At 41.6% G+C, this 21,468-nt stretch overlaps 1 protein-coding gene across 3 annotated transcripts in view; it reads right to left on the bottom strand.

Moving 5' to 3' along the window:
- Positions 1-382: 382 nt before the first annotated feature.
- TMEM255B (transmembrane protein 255B) overlaps positions 383-21,468 on the bottom strand; it is a 66,263-nt gene continuing 45,177 nt past the window's right edge. For all 3 annotated transcript variants that reach the window (XM_083501591.1, XM_083501590.1, XM_083501592.1), the window contains 6 exons: positions 20,512-20,601; positions 8,764-8,844; positions 7,894-7,979; positions 6,371-6,530; positions 2,769-2,912; positions 383-1,592 (listed from right to left, as the gene is read on the bottom strand). In XM_083501591.1, the coding sequence (XP_083357717.1) occupies positions 1,428-1,592; positions 2,769-2,912; positions 6,371-6,530; positions 7,894-7,979; positions 8,764-8,844; positions 20,512-20,601 (726 nt within the window). In that variant the 3' untranslated portion in view covers positions 383-1,427. The remainder of the gene's footprint in view (positions 1,593-2,768; positions 2,913-6,370; positions 6,531-7,893; positions 7,980-8,763; positions 8,845-20,511; positions 20,602-21,468) is intronic.

Raw genomic sequence — 21,468 nt, 5'->3', positions numbered from 1 at the left:
AACTCTAGCTAGAAATGGGTAGCCTGTGGACTCCATCCTGAGATAAATCCTGAAACCAAAGCCACTCCCTGTCTCATTCCAAACCTCTGCCAAAGGTTGCTTCCCTGTAAATAGCAACAGAAGCTTTTAATACAGCCCCCCTTTGTTATGTACCAACATTAAATACTGCATCGCTTGTTGAATCTGTAGCATATGGAAAAGATAACTTTATTTTTAGTAGCAGTAACTACTGCACAGTACAACTGTTGAGACAAGAGAATAAATCCAAATACTTTAAAATACTTTGATCCTTCTGTATATTTTAACCCTTTGGAAAAACAGTTCATATTAAATTATGATATTTAATCTCATCTATAACATGCATAGACTAAAAGTACAAATATATTACACACAATATATTTTATTGTAAAATAACCGTCACAATCTTTTGGAAGACCTATCCACCCAAAAGAAGATATTAATGCCATGAAAGAAAGATAAAAGTATCTTTCCCTTTTAGATTCTAAACCCAACTCTTATGAATAAGGAAATAAAACCAAGAAGCCAGAGTTTTGCAGCTTTGTGAAGTGATTTACATACAAAGTGGCTTTGCCACTGCACTGAACTGCTGCACATGCAGCTCAGATGTGTATCTGCATAGCTATTCTCTCTGGGTAAAGATGGACACCCCCTTGCAATATAAAGGCTGTTTATTTGCATCTAGTATCTTGGGCCACCAAACGCACAACGCCTGCATTCAGACATAACCATAAACTGTTACAGGAACAAATCTAGGTAAGCTTCTAGTTCATGTGTCCCCATATAATCAGTATGACTGTGAGAAGGATCTCAAAAACTTGATTCTGTGTTTGACAAATCATAGTACTGTTACGTGCAATTGCAAACAAACTGTGGTTAGTCTTAACTGTGGCTTTTGGGGGGCTTTTTTCAGTAAGCCATGATTAAGATTAACCATACTCTAGGGTTCAGACAACACTAAACCGTGTTAACTGGAAAAGGAAACAAAAGCATGAACTTTTCATTACAGCTGCGTTGGAAGAGGACAAGGAGTGTCACGAACCCAAGGCTCACCTAATTCATTTCCATTATGATAAACCAGATTTATCATTAATATCCAAATGCAGGCTGTATGTGGCTACCTAGATCTTAGCTCTGTTTTAATAATAATAGTTGCTTTGTAGGTGCAGGGGGATGCATGTTAGTTTAAAAGGTAGGTTGAAAAGGACTGCATGCAATATTTGACTGATCTGTCTGTGATGCCTGCCTGTTTTGCAATCATTATCTTGTCAACATGTTATTTGGATTTAAAGCTGATAAATAACATGCCACACAATATGACACTCCTGAAAGACCACTAGCTAGTTAGCACACATTTCTGACAAGGCTTTTGTTTTTAAACCTGCTACCTGTTGATATTGGTGTCTTGGCTATGGTACGTACGGTGGAGGCTTTTCACCTGACAGGAAATATGGTGTATATAATGGAGGAGCATTGGGAGGCAAGCCATAGTTAGAGCTGGACTGAGATGGTGGCTGAGTGTCGTCGGATAAAGAAATATCGGTAGATGATGCTGTTGGGAAATTGTTGGTAGGCTGTAGCAAAACAAAAGGTTTTCGGTGATTAGCTGCTAACTGGACTTCAAAAGAGAATTAGGCATATATATAAACATATGTAAAAAAACAACTAAAAACCCATCACTTATGCATAATTGCGGTAATATACCATATTTTTTCATGTATAAGACTAGGTTTCTTTTTACTTTAAAATTATGTGGGAAACTGTGGGTCATTTTATACACGGGGCAATCTCTCCCCTATTTTCTTAAATTGGAGTCCCTAAAAATAGGGGGCATCTTATACATGGGGACATCTTCTACACAGAAAACTATGGTATACACCAGGGGAAGGCCCGTGGGCCGGATGCAACCCAATCGCCTTCTCAATCCGGCCCATGGACGGTTCGTGAATCAGCGTGTTTTTACATGAGTAGAACGTGTGCTTTCATTTAAAATGCATCTCTGGGTTATTTGTGGGGCATAGGAATTCGTTCATTCCCCTCCCCCCCAATATAGTCTGGCCCACCACATGGTCTGAGGGATGGTGGACCGGCCCACGGCTGAAAAAAGTTGCTGACCCCTGGTATACACAGAGAGACTCACAATGGGATAGCCCAGTTAGTAGATCATAAGACTCTTAATATCTGGGTCATGGGTTCAAGCCGCACTTCAGGCAAAAGATTCCTGCATTGCAGGGGGGTGAACTCTATGACCTTTGTGGTCCCTTCCAACACTATGATTCTGTGGCCTAATTCACCAACACTGAATACGAGGGGAAATTGTGGCCCTCCAACATTGAGCTCCAGTTCCCATCACCCTCAGTGGTCAGGGGTGATGGGAGTTGTGCTCAGCAATTTCTAGAGGGCCACAGGTTCCCTATCCCTGCTGTGTACACCCAGCCACACACAAATTGTCGGCTCCTATGTCATTCCTGCAGCTCTGGCTTGTCTTTCCAATTTTGATTCTGTGTTCTCAGCAGAGCACCTGCGACACTGGCCATATAACATATTAAATTGTAGTAGAAACAAACAATATAACACTTGATTTGTGAATAATTATTTTAAAAGTGCTGAAAACTACTTTCAGTGCTAGTCTGATACATACCAACCCCACCCCCCCACACACAAACAGCTGCCACAAGCACAGTCTAGCAGCACCATAACGGTGCATCTGATTTACAGTTAAAGGAAGTGGAACTCTTCCTCTACTATACCTGAAGGGGTAAATGGTAGGAAGCATAATGAGGAACAGTTGCTGCAGAAGGGCAAAACCCAGCATACGTCAGAATCTGCTGAGCTGGGTTGTAAAGAATCTGTGGTGGAGGGCCAGAGCTGAAGGCAATTTGTGAGAGAGGCACCTGTGGAAGACAGCTAGATCAGTACATTTTGTTTATGCCCCATGCTTAATTTTTATATTCATCAATTACTTTTTCCATATCCATTGGTACATTGAATGACACCTTCGTGAACAGCATGATATAAGTTGAGGCAAAATGCTATCCCACATCTGCAGATTGGGGAACAGAAGACTTTTTTTACAAGATAAAACTCCCATCTCTTCCTTTTACCTTCTTGTTGTTTAGTTGTTTAGTCGTGTCCGACTCTTCATGACCCCATGGACCAGAGCACCCCAGGCACACCTGTCCTCCACCGCCTCCCGCACCTTTTACCTTAGAAAAATGTCGAAACACTTTGGTGCCAAACCTGCTTCTATTTGTTCCTTTTAAGGAAGGGAGCTGAGTCAGGCACATCCCCTGCTTGTGACCTTAACACACTAGAATGTATTGTGTCCCCTGCCCAACTTTCAACGTAGACCAGAATGTGTGTAATAGGAATAGCTTTCCACTTTTACACATTTCAAGGAGCACGCAGCTGCCAGTGTAAGGAAAATGCCTTTCTCTGAAGGACTACAAATAGTTATAAAAATGCCGCTGTGGAAGTCCCAAATGCATCTGTGGAAGAAATGCACCAAGCTCCTCTTTTTAAAAGGTAGGTATCTTGGTTGGGGGAAATTATTTCACTGAGCATTGTCTCTATTTCGTCTGACTGCTGTGACTACCTGACAAAAGCAACCCAGTAGCAGAATACAGTGCAAATGGTAACACGCCAAATTCAACATTTTTTCAGAAACCGCACACTAGTCAAGAGTGCTTGAGATGGGAAGGAAGCATAGTGGGGCTTCCTGTAAATAGTTCTTCTTTTCAAATGTGCATTGAATGTTATGATTCCTCCACAGTAAGACCCCAGGCCAACGTAAGGGCCACCCCTTCTCCAGCCTCTCGATGTCAAATTTTCAAAGAACATGCAGCAATTTTTTACTCATGTGCACAGTTTTTAACTATCATGCCAAGCTACCTCCTCATAAATTTAAGAGCTATTTTTAAGAGCTTTAGGGGACGATGACATTTAGAAGAACAATTCCATTTCCCCTCACTTATTCTTACTTCCCCGCATTCTTGTTGGATGCCTGCCCCTGCTCTATTTAATGTCTTCTCCCAGTCCAGTGCTGACCCTTGACACTGCTCAAGGAAGGAGAGGGGAAGTGACTCAAATCTATTAGCAGTTTACTTCACACAAACAAACATGGAAATCCAGCAACAAAGGAGATACCAGGAATTTAGTCTGGAGGGCACCAAGAAACCATTTGTCTGTACTTTTCACTCGCTTGTGTAGTACAACTGACACAGTTTATTTCCTTGCCATTTGCTTTGGGACTTGAATGCTAACCTCAACGAAATCTCTAACAATACTTTGAGCAAGCTGTAAGGAACTGGCATGCAAACTTCAAATTAAAAAATGGTTACGATTCTCTTTGTGGCCTGAAGAGCAGGAAGGCACCATGACAAAATATGCATTGTGGGAAACTGCAATTGCTCCCTATTAACAACTTAAGTAGGATTTGGAAATAGCACTGTTTGGACCTTGTGCCAGTCGTCTCCAGCTGGATTGTATTAATAAAAAGCAAATCCAGGAATAAGGATTTGAAACTCTGAAAAGATTTACTGGTTCGAATTGCCTTTCTTTCACCTGACATTAAACTACAAGATGGCAAATGCTAGCTCAACGTGAAACTTTACTCTACGTGATATTTGGACACAGGTCCTCCAAATTCAGTGTGACTTTCAAAAGTGCTGGCATATTCAGGCATCAGCCTCGGCTAATAGATGCATGGAAATCCAACATGAGCACAACAAGCAGAGAACTAAGGAAGTTCTATTTATCCTGCCTGTGGTTTTCATCCTAAAGATTACTCTTCCAACCAATATTTTCAGGCATCTAGGTCACAAAAGAACACGTATGCCTTAAACAAATAATTTAGAAAGCGTCTGCCTGTCTTTTGAGGAATCAAGAGCATCTCAGAGAGTAATGTATCAACCAGCTGCATGAAATGCAGATAGGCAGCTTGGGGGAGACTAAACCAAGACAACGTTCACCATTAAAATAAGTGCAAAAATCCTGCGCAAAATTAGGCTGCTTAAATTCCATTGAAATCCATGGGTTTTCAAGGCCTCAGTGCACAGAGCAGCTCTGGGCGTTCAGTATCAGTGGGCTGCTGAACATGTATGTACCCAAATCCCAACTTTAACCCATCATCTGTGGTGTAAATGCTGGCATAGACAGATTTTGGGCAATGACATCAGACATTTGAGGGGGGAGGGGGGAGAAGACTGGGTCCGGCAGTCAAAAAATAATTATGGCCAAAAAAACCCCACCTTACTGCAGCAGCACTCATGAAACCATAACAATAAAAGCAACCATTATCAAGCTGGTATCCTCCAGAAGTTTATTGCTACAACTCTTGGCATAGCGGGTTGTAGTCCTAAACATCTGGGGGGCATCAGGTTGAAGAAGGCTGCTTTAAGACTTAGGAACTGTATGTGCAGTTCCTCATGCAGCTAGAAATCTGCATGTGCAGGGCACCTTTGATGTGTCAAGGTGACGATATGCTAGCCTTCAGGTGTTCTAACAACATGGGAGCAGAACTGTACGAAACATCCTGATCCCTGATGCTACATGTGTCAAGAAGTCCCCGCCTCACCCCATGGTGTCTGCATGTACAGTGCAAACATCTATAGGGGTGGGGACTTCACACATACAGCTGCACAGGCAAAGACTTCCAGACACCCTGGAATCTCTGGGTAAACCTAGTACTGTACTCTACACCTAGCACCTCCAAACATTTTTGTTACTTGCCCTTTCACATAAAGTTCTAGGCTAGGCTACAACAACATAAAAATACAAGATGTTGGGGACTGTCTGGACACTTAGGGGGTAGTGGCTGAATTTTGATGAGTGGACACTGGGAAAAGGGATCTGTGAGCTGGAAGAGACATTAACAGCCAGGAGACAAGAGACAGAAGCAGGAGAAGCTGTAGGATTGGAGAGTGGAGAACAGGTGCAAGAGGAAGGAGAGAGAGGTCAGGCTGGTGTAGAGTCAAGGGCTTCCACATCTTCTCCTACTGCCCCCACTTCTCCTGCTCCACTGCCTCCCAGGACCAGAGGAGGATGAAAAGGGAGGAGCAGAATTAGGTTACATGCAGGCATAGTCTTTCTCCTGCTTGTCCACAGCTCGAGTCTCTCTGCTACTCCTAGGTGTGCACCCGATAAGGCAGTTACAGCAACAGCCAAGGCACACTGGTCTGGGGGACATGCCTTTTCCTAACTTGTAAATGCACTTTTGACAATAAAAGAGTTAATCCCCTCCCTCCAGACATTCCTTGTGCAATAGCCCCAACCACATGTTCTGCATGGAAGCCCGAGGCCTATTGCGTTGACTCCCATTGGTATAAAATGCCTCTAGCATTTCGAGACTTACCACATCTTTAAATGCCCCAAGTATGGCTGCTGTGACTATGCCAAGAAACAACCCGATGATGTTCAAGACAGTGGAGGACCAGAGCAGCCGGTACAAGTGGACCACATCCTGACAGCTGTTCACGCCAAGGAACTCGTAATAGCTGGTAGAGTGTTCTGAGCTGGTGAGAAGGGGGTGGGCCGGGAGGGAAGAACATCACATCAGCAGCAATTTACAAAAAGAAAACCCAGAGCACATCTGTGTGGACTTTTGCACACAGATGTCCCAGAATGCACCTACTTTTCCCTTCGTCCTCTCATTCAAACAATGAAAAACTGATGACATTTCTGGTATTCAAAATATAGCAGTTTGCCAGACATTGTGATGGAAGGAGTTTTCCAATGTGTACTACTTCTGGAGGGTGGCTAGATTTTTTTTTTAATGGCTGTGGTTAGGTATAGGGTAGACTAGAAATTTGAAAACAAAAAAAAAAAAATGAAAACAAAAATGTCTGAAAGCCTTCCTGATGTTTGCATCTGAGCAGGAAGTGGCCCAAACAAAGAGAGTAACCTAAGTAAATTCTGGATAGAAAGCATAGAAAGAAATTAAGGCCACTGCTTGGGGCAGGCAGAATAAATGAATCTGTAATAATAATAATAATAATAATAATAATAATAATAATAATAATAATATATTTATACCCCGCCCATCTGGATGAGTTTCCCCAGCCACTCTGGGCGGCTCCCAATCAAGTGTTAAAAACAATACAGCATTAAATATTAAAAACGTCCCTAAACAGTGCTGCCTTCAGATGTCTTTTAAAAATAGGATAGCTGCTTATTTCCTTGACATCTGAAGGGAGGGCGTTCCACAGGGCGGTCGCCACTACTGAGAAGGCCCTCTATCTATTAGTGACAAAATCTACAAGCTACTTTCCAACTGGGTTCCCCTTCTGCCCACTCCACTTTCGTCTCTCGCAAAAACATGGCATTTTCTTCTACAAGTGCTGACATGCACATGAGCAAGGGAGGGTGTTTTGGGTCAAGGAAATAAACAACCATATTGACTTTTAGAAGAAATCTAAAGTCAGCCCTGTATAGGGAAGTTTTAAATGTTTGAAATCTTACTGTGTTTTAATTTGTTGGAAGTCACCCAGTCAGATGAGTGGAATAATAATAATCACAGGGGGAAAACCTAGTCATTGCCCATTCCCCACTGAACTTGTGTTTAATAGCAGATCATCAGAACTGGAGTAAAAGAGGCCTGGCTGATGTATTCTACTGCGTCATTCATTCTGAGAGGGTTTGTATTAGACAGCCAGGTAAAGCATAGTTTCTCCCCAGATTTTATGACTAACATTATAAACACATGCCTGGCTGAAAAAGCAAATGAATAGGCTCCTCCTATAATAGTGACTTTTGCAGGAAGATACGTGTCTGCTTTATAAGACTACAGATTGCAGCATCCATTGGGTTACAACAGACTGTGGCTGAAGAGGCTGAAGAGACAGGAGCCCTCCAAACCTGCTGTCCACAGGTACTTACTTTTCACAATTGTACAAATCGCAGCAGTAGCATGTGTTACTCTTCACTTTCAGCTGACACTTGCTGTTTAAGGTGTAACACGTCACCTGAAGAAAGAAGAGGTAGCAAATCTTCATTTGGGAGACTTGAAGTTCTGTTCACTAAGTTTACACCATGCACTGTGGTCAGAAATTGGAGCTGTTTTGGAAACAAATCCCCATGAGCAAAATGGCTGCTCAAATCCCCTTCAACTTTGTTAGGTAGCCTTGTTCTGTTTTATTTTACAGAATTCATCTTTCCTTGGGGCCAATTTTGTTTCTGTTCCTTGTCCTGCTTGCAAAACAATAGATGGGCCTTTTGTTCAGAACTTGCCAACATATATACGCTCAGCATAAAACATACAGTAACACAGACCAAAAACAATATGTATTCAGTGTAAGGTTTTAGTCAAAAGTCCATTTGCCCACAACTGCTCCTGTACTTGGCTGCAGAACCGCAACCCAAAATAAATCTGAATACGAAATGCAGACATTGTTGGACCGTGTCAGACTATTACACTGTGGAGTTGTAGTTTGGGGCCAGTATAAACCTATTAACTTGAACTTGGGTATATATGACAATATGCCACTCAGTAAAAAAGAGAAAGACCAAAAAAAAGAGTTATGTCTAAGGAATGCATTCCAAGGGACCATTAAGCAACAAGAATGGAATGAGAATAGCTTTGATTCCAAAGAAAATATTCTTGTTACAAATATGATAGTGTGTTTTAAGTCTGGAAAATAAATCCACAGTGGCCAAGTGCTTTGACTGCAAAACATTTATACTCCTAGTCATCTTGGAAGTGGCTTTCCCCATTCATAAAGCTACAAAAACTACACTATAATAGCTTACCTCGGTCTGGTAAACATCATATAAGAATCCAACTCCACTTGAATAATACTGGCACCGTTTATTATATAAAGGCCTGGGTTCCTGCAAAAAAAAAAAAAAAAAGGAAAAAAGATAAGGTTTTAAGATACATTATTGCAATTATCTCCCAGACAAACTGCATCAATTTTGTAAAGTTGTTAAGTCCATTTAGGTAATTAGATAGCCAAGGAACACTTTGCCACGTGTTTCCTTTCTAACACACAATTGTTGGCTTGGAAGCAAGACATAAGTGGTTATGTTCAGCAGTGAGGGTAATGTGTGTTGGGAAAATATAATCATCCTTACTGATGCATATGCAAGGATTGATTCTACCCTGGTGGCAATTCATACACTGCAATTTTGAAGGTTATAGAAATAAACATTTAGATTGGATCTCCTAAAACAATTCCTAATATCAAGAGCAGTTGGGCAGTAACGAAAACTAGTTCCTGTTAGGATCATCCTACTCTCGTGTAGGACCCTGGCAGAGACACATGCCCGACTGGCATGTTCTCTCCCTCCTGGTCATTCGGGAGCTTCCAAAGCTTTCTTCAGCCCGAACATCACAGCGACTGATACCAAGAGGCATCAGCACACTTACGATCCTGCAGAGTATTTGCAGTTCGCGTAACAGAACTCAGTAGTACAGCATTTTGGCTAATCTACTTTATTTACATATAATACACTCAGAGCATTCTGCTTTAGCTCCTTCCTCTTTCTCATCAGACTGCAAAGAGAGAAAGAAACAAAGGACAATAGTCCCACACCACGGAACACAGTAACATCAAAACATCCTGTCTCCATCACTTCCCACACTGTGGAATGAAAACATACACCGACATGTGATAGACAACAATCTCATGACTGCAAATACGGAGCAAGAATCCTAACGGTTCCTACTTGTCATCCTCCAAACCATAGTCAGGAATATTGGGAATAAACTCTGTGCTTGGGCATTCCCTCCTCTTTTCTCCAGTTACATGCTTAACGAATTCTTTGTTTGATCAAAGTTCTTGTGCATACAGGAGCAATGCAGGATCCAAGCGCAGACTCAAGACTGCAAGCCTGATCTTGTGCACACCATGCATGGCAACGTGCATTCAGTGATGGAGGCAGGCACCTTTTCGGTGTGCTGTGCACACGCCATCCCCATGTCATCTTTGACCCACACTAACTGTCAGTTCTAAAGGAACAGTTATAATCCATTTTGTGCTGGGAATGTATGTTTGACTTGCCTATGAATGAAATAGGCAAACAGGAAGCAGTACAGTAACTTAGCTGCTTCTTTATATTGATACATATCATTTATATATCAAGATACAACATACTAGTTTCCAGCACCTTTCAAAAGACTGGTTTTTTTAAAAAAAGATCTAATTGAGGAGAGAGGAATAGAAAACACAATTGCACACTAGTTTAAAACATGCACACCTGTGGGTACAGACAACGCAGAGAGTAGCTGCTGCTTTAGATGAAGGTGTGTACAACTGCAAACATCTATGTACAAAATAACACTGAGGGGAAATGACCCCTGTACATTTCAGAGTCTATGTGTGAACACAGCCTGAGTCTTCAGGAAAAGTAGGATATCCCAAACCAGTTTTCCAATTACAGTCAAATCAACTTTGTTCCCCACCAAGCACTCTATCTTGTCTTGTTACACACACAAACCATGCAGAATTTGGTTACTGCGCCACAAACCATGCTTAAAGTTGTTGCTTTTGGTGGTTAGCTTAAATTCAAGCTTAACTCTGTGAATCAAACTTGCAAAGATTCCAAACTAGATTCCTTTTTTTCCTAATCCGTGTGGGAAGCTTTGCTTATCCATCAATGATCTCAAAATACATTGCACAAATGATTATGGACTAGACAAGACTAGACTAGACTAAATTGGAGCTTTCTAACAAACCCCTTCCCCCAGATAACGAATCAAAATGAGGCGAAACCTGATTTTATTTTAAGTAGCTCATAAATCACATGAGTAATACATATAGTGCATATCTATAGGCATTATAATTGCTTAACAGCAGCAAGGTGAAATGGACCAAATCTAATGGAAAAGTGAAATGGACCAAATCTAAAAGCTAGGAAAATACTGCTACTGAACTGTCTATAAAGAACTCACTGGACAGCTTTATTTGCTAACTGCTGTCCAACACATGCTACATCCACAAATCATTTATTTCAGCGTGTGCGTAAGCAGAATATCTCTTATACTGTATCATCAAAACTCACATAGACACCCACAGTAATGACCACAAGCCTTCCACAACCTGCAGAATGGTGCAAGAGAATCTCGCTTCATGTCATTGCCCTGCAATGATAAATGTCCAAAACCTCTATGTTGGGAGAGTTTTCAAGAGCCCCCAGTATTCATTTGTGTATAGACTTAGGTCAAAATCCTGTTTGCTGAGTTATATACAAGGGTCTCTGATCCTCTGACATAGAACCATAATAACAACTGGGATTCACCACTAGAACATGTAGTGATGGTTGGCCGTCTGAACAGCTCTAAAAGGGGATTTGACAAATTCATGGCGGATATGGCCTTCAGAGACTACTAGTCATGTTCAGCGACCCCTGAACATCAGTTCAGAATGATAGACCCCTACTGCACTTACATTCTGCTTGTCAGCATCCCATGGGCATCTAGTTGGCAACTGTGAGAACAGAATGCTGAACTACTTTTTTAAAATAAAAGTTTCCAATATTAGGAAGAGCATGTGCGCCCTCTAGAGGAATGTAGCTATATCTATACAACTCATAGAAAGTGTGAAATCAGAAAGCACAAGCTACAGATCTTTTAAAGCTTACACTAGCTTTTCCGAAGCAAGGACACACATTGCATGATCCGTCAGACTTCCATCTGATTGCACATGGAATCTAACAGAAGGCTCCCTACCCCTAGCTTAAATGTTTTCATTCACTGCCCATGTTTGAGACTGAGTGAGCTAGAAATCCAAAACCAACTGGCAATTCAACTGCCCTGAGAACATGATTGAAAGCCATCCATCTGCCTCTAGAAACGACGGAGTGTGCCTCTGTTGGTGATGCCAAACTGCTGTGTTAGCAGCACCCAAGTGACCTCTTTGGGGCACAAGCCTGGGCAGTGTGTATGGAGGTCCTGGGATGCCCAGACAACAAGACCATCGGCTTCGCTCATGTGGTCCAAAGCAAAGCAGAGCAATACACTTGGCACCAGCTGGGCTGCAGGAGTTGCCAGAAGGAGGCATACAAGACACCATCCAACCACCTTAGGGACTCCACTCTGGATTTGTACAGTATAAGGTTTTACTCCTTAGCCTTTTCTTCTACTGAAGATATCCCACAAGGCAGCAGAAGTTTAGGATCAAGGCTTCCTTTTCCTAGAAGGGCTACCTTCCCAGGTTGATGAGTCCCATCTGCCTCTCACTTCCGTCTGCAGCGCACGCAGAAACTGGCTCCTTGACCGTTGGACCCACTATGCTAAATCTGCTGGAGCCTGCCTTTGCATGCTGGGTGAAGTCCCTAACTCACCAAGCGTTTGAGACCAATCAGCTACCCTCACCCAGTTTTGCCAGTCACTCGAAGCCATTTCTCGGGGTGTGGGTGTTGTTGCATGCTGACAGCTTCTGACAGGGGAGAGCTGGGTGGGGACCAAAGGTGGACAAACGACCCCAGAAGGAGCACAATGTGTCCCCCATCACAGGTACTACTGCTCCTCTAACACCCCAAGGGCACTGATGTATATTTTTTAAAACAGAGCAAAATAATTTGATATTTTAAAAGCAAGACAAAGCAACTGGTACTTCTTACAAGTATCTGAGAATCAACCTTGGTTCCAGCCCATAACTACCCGATAGTTCAGCAGGCTGGCAGAATGTGTTCTCACGTGCAAAAAAATTATATCCGCTTTATTTAGATTTGAATGTGCTCACAGTGGATCTGAACTTATGAGACAATGCCACAAAACTTATAATGTATTTGGGGTATACTTTGTCTTGAGCTTGGGATTCTATATGCTGCCAGGCAGAGAATTCATCTTTCCTTTGCAGTATCTGCATTTTTCTATTTTTACTCTCTGCTGCTGACTATAAAATTAGTAGCTCCTGGCAGATACCCCTCTATATAGCGAAACTTCTAAACATATGTCTAAGTTACACTTCTTTAGCAGATTTGAGATAAAATAATAAGGTCAGTAAGTTGAAGCTCTAAGCCAGGCAGATCACTGTGATTACTGCAAAAATCAGGAGAGGTAAGTGATCAGATTTATTTATAATAATTATGAATGCTTCCATGTTCTCCATAGCTTTTCTTGGGCCAAGCACTTTCTCTGTTTATCTGCTATACATTTGTTGTCATGGCACTGCATTAAAAAAAAAATCCACATTTGTAACATCACTACAAATAGCATTAAAATAAAGCACCTTGCTGTAAAGTCCTTGTGAAGTAATTTCTGCCAACTCAACTTTGCTTGATTTTATGCTGACATGGAACATATGTTCCTGGGTTGAAAAACACAGCACTATTTTCAAGCCAGTTTTCAAACAAACAGTGATGCCATGGTGATATATTCTAACGCCACTCAGACTTGGATTTTTCCTACTTGCATATCCAAAAAATATATTAATCTCTTTCACCCCTCTTAAAAAGGGATGCTACTATTTTTCTGGTGCAAAATAAACAATTGTCAAATTCACAGAAAAGCACGTAGCGCTTAAAAAATACATGTGTCACTCACAATGCAATATTAAAATGTAAGAGTAATAAACAAAGTGTTTAGACACCTCAGCAACCAATCTTGTGCTTCTGTGTGGAAAGTTCTAATGTGTCTCCCTAGACAAAAAGAGCCTTAACCAAGACTCTTAATATGTACAGTGGTACCTCAGGTTACATACGCTTCAGGTTACAGACTCTGCTAACCCAGAAATAGTGCTTCAGGTTAAGAACTTTGCTTCGGGATAAGAACAGAAATAGGGCTCCGGCAGCGCGGCAGTAGCTAAAGTGGTGCTTCAGGTTAAGAACAGTTTCAGGTTAAGAACAGACCTCCGGAACGAATTAAGTACTTAACCCGAGGTACCACTGTAGTTTTAAGCCTTTGTGTCCTATGGGCAACTTTGTTTTCCAGTAAGTTGGAAGGTACACCTTACAACTGTATCAACATGCTTATTGCCTGAGAAAAGTCCAGTTTTGCATCATGTTATTGATGGCTTGTTGCTAATTGAAATGGTCCTGCTGGCAACCTGAGAAACTGTTTGCACTTAGGTCACAATCTGGGTCCAGGCTACAGCCTTGTAAGCACAGCCCCATTTGGAAGAAAGGAATTAATGGCATAAAAGTTGCAGCAAACCGCGTAGCCTGAGACACATTTTCAAAATAAAGAAATACCAGGAAAATTGCATATACATTATAATAATAATAATAATTTATTATTTGTACCCCGCCCATCTGGCTGGGTTTCCCCAGCCACTCTGGGTGGCTTCCAACAAAGATGAAAAATACACTAAAATGTCACATATTAAAAACTTCCCTGAACAGGGCTGCCTTCAGATGTCTTCTGAATGTCAGTTAGTTGTTTATCGCTTTGACATCTGATGGGAGGGCGTTCCACAGGGCGGGCGCCACTACCGAGAAGGCCCTCTGCCTGGTTCCCTGTAACTTGGCCTCTCGCAGTGAGGGAACCGCCAGAAGGCCCTCGGAGCTGGACCTCAGTGTCCGGGCAGAACGATGGGGGAGGAGACGCTCCTTCAGATATACTGGACCGAGGCCGTTTAGGGCTTTAAAGGTCAGCACCAACACTTTGAATTGTGCTCGGAAACGTACTGGGAGCCAATGTAGGTCTTTCAAGACCGGTGTTATATGGTGTTATATACATTTCATATCATCTCTAGGAAAACACCCAGATATTTGCTTTCAATCAGGAAAGGAGAACCTACAGCCTTCCAGATGTTGTTGGCATACAAGTACCATTACCCCTGAGCTTTGGCTATGCTAGGGTTGGTGGGAGTTGCAGTTAAAAAACATTTGGACAGCTGCAAGTTCTTTGTCCCTTTAACTAATCATCACCAATCATGTAAAAGCTCTTGAGAAAAATAAAACAAAGCTATATAATAGGCCGCAGAGCTTTAAACACAAAGAAAATCTAAACCCAAGAAGTGAATTAAAGTTACTTTCCCATTTGGAATGATGAATGCTAATTTAATTTTTTTATAAAAGAAATTACCATATGAGCTGTGCAATTACGTTAATGACTCACTCAGGAAATGATATTAAAGGTAATTAGTTATGATTTTGCATCTTGCACCACCATGGAGAAGGAAAAATAGGCCTAACGTTTTCCTTCAAAGCGATTGGCTAATTCAATTGTGGGGAGGCATCGCATATTATTTGAGTTCGGTTTCCTACTGCCTTGCCGTTTATCAACAGAATTGCTTCTATTTTTACAGAAAGCCAATAAATAGAATGAATTTTACTGGTAGCATTGGTTTTTCCAAAAATATGTCAATACGGTTAAGTGGAGAAAGAGTAGGCATGTGTGAACAAGAGGCGCCATTCTGATTATTTGAAATGGCCTGAGGTCCACAACCATTTATGCCATAACAAATTTATCAGTCTCTGTGGTGTCACAGGATTCTTTGTTTGTTTCTAAGGCAACAGACTAACAAAGACAGCCCTATGGGATTTTTAGCGTCAAAAGCTCCCTGGCACTAAAATTAACATGATTCGTGTATCATGCTGTCCCAAATCTTCATTTTATAGCATGTTCTATGTATGATACTGTGGTTTTTATGGAACAGGATGAGGTTCATCCCAGAAATGCCCTCCTGTTCCAGAAAAAAGCCACCAGACGGCACCATGGAATTCACAAATTCTTAAAAAAGGATCCATAATGAAAGAGGTTAAATTTTTAATAAGGGCCTCCCCACTCAGGATTTTGCCATACTCTTAAAAATTAACTCATACTGATTACTATTTGATGAAGGAGAAGGAAAAGTAAAGGTAAAAGGTAAAGGTAACGGATCCCTGGACAGTTAAGTCCAGTCAATGGCGACTATGGGGTGCAGCGCTCATCTCGCTTTCAGGCTGAGGGAGCCGGCGTTTGTCCACAGACAGCGTTCTGGGTCATGTGGCCAGCATGACTAAACCACTTCTGGTGCAACGGAACGCGTGAAGGAAACCAGAGCGCAAGGAAATGCCATTTACCTTCCCGCCGCAGTGGTACCTATTTATCTACTTGCACTGGCATGCTTTTGAACTGCTAGGTTGTCAGAAGCTGGGCCAGAGCAATGGGAGCTCACCCCATTGTGCACATTTGAACTGCCAGCCTTCTGATTGGCAAGTCCAAGAGGCTCAGTGGTTTAGACCTCGCCACCCATATCCCAGAAGGAAAAGTACCTAACAGTGCAATCCTATGACGCTTACTCAGAAGCAAACTACACTGAATTTGACTGTCAAATCTGACTTCCCTCAGGTTCTCATTTTCCCAGTCTTAAATTCTGCTCACATGCCATCATTAGATTGCAATTACCGGTAATCCTCAGCATTCATCAGCACTTTAGTATAAATTTCTTCAAAAATACATTTTTGTGTGTGTGCACTTTTCCCCCAAGCAACGTCCCTAATAGAATGCATTTTGTATGTTATTTTCACTAATAGATACATTATATGCACACCTCCCCACTAATATTCACATTTGTTTAGACATGTTTTGGTTGGAGAAGCGCATTGCAAAATAAATACCTTATCCTCCCAACCGACACCATTCCCTTTTAAGTACAGTGGTACCTCGGGTTAAGTACTTAATTCGTTCGGGAGGTCTGTTCTTAACCTGAAACTGTTCTTAACCTGAAGCACCACTTTAGCTAATGGGGTCTCCCACTGCCACCGGAGCATGATTTCTGTTCTCATCCTGAAGCAAAGTTCTTAACCCAAGGTACTATTTCTGGGTTAGCGGAGTCTGTAACCTGAAGCGTATGTAACCTGAAGCGTATGTAACCTGAAGTACCACTGTATTTGGATGAAGAGACCTGCCTTGAAAGTTTGTCCTCACCCCCCGCCCCCCGCCAAGCTATAGAATCACAAGGGGGAGCAACTGACTTCTACATGCCTGGTGAAAAGGTTGTTTTGTTGTTTTGAAAGGATATAAAGTTACATGCAAGGGCCAGCTCTACTGCTGTGTAACAATATACCACCAACAAACATGATTCACAGATAATGGATTCCTGTAATATCTGTATTCCCCCCGCCCTGCCCAGAACTAACATCATTACAAACTACTTCCACCTTTATTTGTTTCAGTTGATCCAGGCATTCCACTTTTTTAAAAAATGGGGGGGGGGGGAGGTGAATAGTGGTTTTGAATACACAAACGCTGGGATGAATGTGAACAAAGCAAACGACATCTGTATTACGATTTCTCACACGAGACAGGGGTACTTTAAATCAAGTCCCTTTTACATCAGCTTCTAATTTTTGTAAGTGCTTTTCTATAGAGCTTTCTATTAAGTGAAGTGTTTTTTCCCTCTGAATGGGGCAAATCATGTGGAGCTATATATCCTGAAATACATTTTTCTTCAGTAGTGTTTGTGCCAAATTTATGCCATCTTCACATGTGATAACAATGGATCCCCCCCTCCTATATTTTTTAAAAAGCTTGAGGTACTTTGTGAAAGACAGAACATAGCTAACTTTCATTATTTTGCTCATTACTTTTTAAGAAAAGCAGGAAATAAATAAATTATCTGCATTAAGAAAACAGACAAAAAAGAAAAAGAAAACAGGCACACAGTGAAAAAGATTGTGCATTATTTCTTATAAATGATTGCCATCTCTTTCTAATGAAAACATGATTGAAATAAAAATAAGATGCCACATTATATATTTCGCTGTGATCAAGGGTGGTTAAGTTATATTTGACATGAGTAGTACTCCATCACACAATCCTGTCACTTCATATATTTTTATACTGTGGTTTCCTCACAATACTGACCCATTTTTTTGGGGGGGGGGAATTATGGAGCCTCGAGAAGTGAGTATAATAATAATTATTATTTTCTTCCATATTTCCATATATTCATTAACTTTCAAAAAAGAAAAAAACAACACTTGTATGTGAAACTTCTGTACCTTGAAATTAACTTCTCTCTTCCAGCTCTATATTATATATATATATATATATATATATATATATATATATATATATATATATTTGCTTTCGTAGATTTTCACGGGTACAGGAATGCAGGTTTTGGTGTCTTCGGGTGTCTTCCCGTGTAAGAGTTGGGGTGTCTAGGCGACGTTTCGACGAGGTCTCACTCGTCATCTTCAGGCTGGTGCTTTCGGCTTCTTGTTACTGGAACAGAGCAGGATCTCAGTGTTTGAGTTCCTATAAATACTGTTGAGGGGGTGTGGTGTATAGCCTCCAACGTTCTGGGCAGAGAGGAAGTTCCCAGGTTAGTGTGCCTTTTCTTCTTTTGTTCCTTAATTACTTGAGGGATATCTTGAGTGATTTCTTGAGTGATATTCTGAGTACCACTTAGGTGGGTCATTAAGTGTGGATTAGTTGCTAAAGCTTTCGTGTCTTGACCTCTTGAGCTTGTGAAGAGTTTTTCTGAGAAGATGGCTGTACTGCACTTAGTTGTGCTCTGGCTTGGCTTCGTGCACAAAACCACAGCTCGCCCCTATACACGAAGCCAAGCCAGAGCACAACTAAGTGCAGTACAGCCATCTTCTCAGAAAAACTCTTCACAAGCTCAAGAGGTCAAGACACGAAAGCTTTAGCAACTAATCCACACTTAATGACCCACCTAAGTGGTACTCAGAATATCACTCAAGAAATCACTCAAGATATCCCTCAAGTAATTAAGGAACACTAACCTGGGAACTTCCTCTCTGCCCAGAACGTTGGAGGCTATACACCACACCCCCTCAACAGTATTTATAGGAACTCAAACACTGAGATCCTGCTCTGTTCCAGTAACAAGAAGCCGAAAGCACCAGCCTGAAGATGACGAGTGAGACCTCGTCGAAACGTCGCCTAGACACCCCAACTCTTACACGGGAAGACACCCGAAGACACCAAAACCTGCATTCCTGTACCCGTGAAAATCTACGAAAGCATATATATATATATATATATATATATATATAATTATCTCCACATCTTTCACCCCCTCGGATTCACTAAATTCCCCAACAGTTTCAGAGCACCAAGGGACCAAGACTATGAACCAGGAAGACTCTAGTTCAGGGTTTCCCAAACTTGTGTCTCCAGTTTGTTTTTAGACTACAACTCCCATCATCCCTAACTAGCAGAACCATTGGTCAGTGATGATGGGACCCAAATTTGGGAAAGCCTACTCTAGTTCAAGTTTTGACATAAACTCAGGAAGTAACCTACCTAGGTATTAAACATCACTTTGCCTTAGACCCCTGTCTGCTGTACAGGAAAGAGAGTACTGACTTCCCTGCACACATTTCTGAAATAATAAGAACATAGGAAGAGCCGTTCTGGATTATACCAAAACCCCAGCATCCTAGTCTTACAGCAGCCAAACAAATGCGTATGAGAAGCCTGCAAGCATGACATGAGCCCGGTCTTGGCTGGGGAGGGCGGGGTATAAATAAAATTCATTATTATTATTTTATTATGAGCACAATAGGCGTTTCCTCACTCATGTGTTGCATGCTGAAGTCATTTATTTTGTACTGTCCTGAACTGTCCAGCATTTCCAGTTTCATTGAATGGCCCTGTTTTCTATCATTATGAAAGAGAGAGAAGGAAACAACTCTCTCTCGCCACTTTTTCCATACCTCACATAATTTTATAATGGTGGAATGCAATTCAGTCAGCTCACCAGCTATCCAGTGATAGAAACAGAGATATGAAAGCTAGGGGCTCAATGGCACCTTAAACCTAGGTTATGGGCGCAACAAGGGAATGCCTAGGCGCGCTTTTTTTGTAACGAGAATACAAAGCTGAAAATGAATGAACTGCAGCTAAAATCCTATGTTCGTTTTTCACATGGTTTTAGTCCTCATCTGAAGACTGCAAAAAAACCCAAAGCCATGCTTCCCCTGCCCACCCACCCTAATATTCTTAAAAGGGTCTCTTCTCCAGTCTTCAGAGAGTAGCTGGAAGTGGGGAGGCAGAAAAAGGTCCTCCTTTCCTTCCACTCTGCAGTTTTAATTTGAAATCTCAGGTGCAGTCCTGCACCCAGAAATCAGAAACTGCTCACACTGACGAAATTCCCTGTCGCAAAATGCGCCTAGAGCAATGGGAGTTTCGAATGCTGCCCTTAACTGCTGCCCTATATATACCCCTGTCATGTTCCCCAATGCCCTTACAGACCATTTTTCCAAACTAAAAACCCATGTGTTGTAAGCTTTTCGTTTTGGTTACCCTCGTTTAGTCGTTTTGGTTACCCTTTTCTGCATCTTTCCCAGTTATATAATATCCTTTTTGAGTTGTGGTGTCCATAACCATAGGCAGTGTTGCTGCACCAGAAAATTGCAAAGCAAGCACTATCATATAGGCAGTTTTATTTTCGGTCCCTTTCCTAATGATCCTAACATGCGAACCACACTAAACACATGGAAATGCGTGTTCCATAACTGCTAATGGTCCAACTACACCGCTCACACGCTGAACCTGAAGTGGATCACTAGATCTTCACCACAACCAGAAATGGCTTAGTAGGCACAAATTAAAGCTAACCAGGGGAGAGAGGAATATTAAAAAGGCACACTTACTATATGTCGGGCTGCAAACACACCATCAACGATTGCACAACAGAAAGCTGCTACCACTCCAAAGCTGATGAACACAATGGACGCTATCAACTAGAAAGAGAAAAGTGGACTTAGATTATTATATATTCACACAGTTACTGAAACATGATTATGAAACACTTGGTCATCCAACTTGCAGCATTGCAGAACAGAGGAAGAAGTTGACTCTCTAGGAAGCTCCAAATGTTTTTGAACAGGCATTTAATCCAACGTGTCAGAATATCTCTTCAAACCATGCTATATAAAACTAATACTACTACAGTATTTTTGTATTTAATGCTCTTTTATTGTTGGCTGTTGGCCTCGGGTGCCCTTCGTTCACTTGTGCACCAGTTTGACACATTTTGATGTTTAAGTGGTCTATGAATATTTTAAAATAAAATTTAAAAGTAATAAAAATAAATAAAGCCTGTGGATGGCTAAGCAAACACCACAGAGATGCGTATCAGGGAATCGTTTAAATCTGTAAATGGTCTGTGCCAATAAATAGCAAACAGGCCATTCAGCACTTCAAAAGGGCTAGTAACCTTTTCCCATACCACACCAATGCACTGGGGTATTTAAAACATTTAATAGGATAAATTTGTTGTAGGTGCACCTGGGGGACTTCCATTGTAGGGAATGATCCTGGGTGGTTTCTTCAGCTGCAATTGCCCATTCTGTAAAATGGGAACAGTAAGGACCTACCTCATACAGCTACTATGAGAACAGAATGCTAACTCCCATATTAGCTCTAGGGCAGGCATAGGCAAACTCGGCCCTCCAGATGTTTTGGGACTACAACTCCCATCATCCCTAGCTAACAGGACCAGTGGTCAGGAATGATGGGAATTGTTGTCTCAAAACATCTGGAGGGCTGAGTTTGCCTATGCCTGCTCTGGGGCCACTTCACACAATTAGCTAAGAACTCATTAGCTG

Source organism: Podarcis liolepis, assembly GCF_965112155.1.
Source record: "Podarcis liolepis genome assembly, chromosome: 4".
In the NCBI taxonomy this organism is placed as follows: domain Eukaryota; kingdom Metazoa; phylum Chordata; class Lepidosauria; order Squamata; family Lacertidae; genus Podarcis; species Podarcis liolepis.
This window is presented reverse-complemented; position numbering and strand designations above follow the sequence as displayed.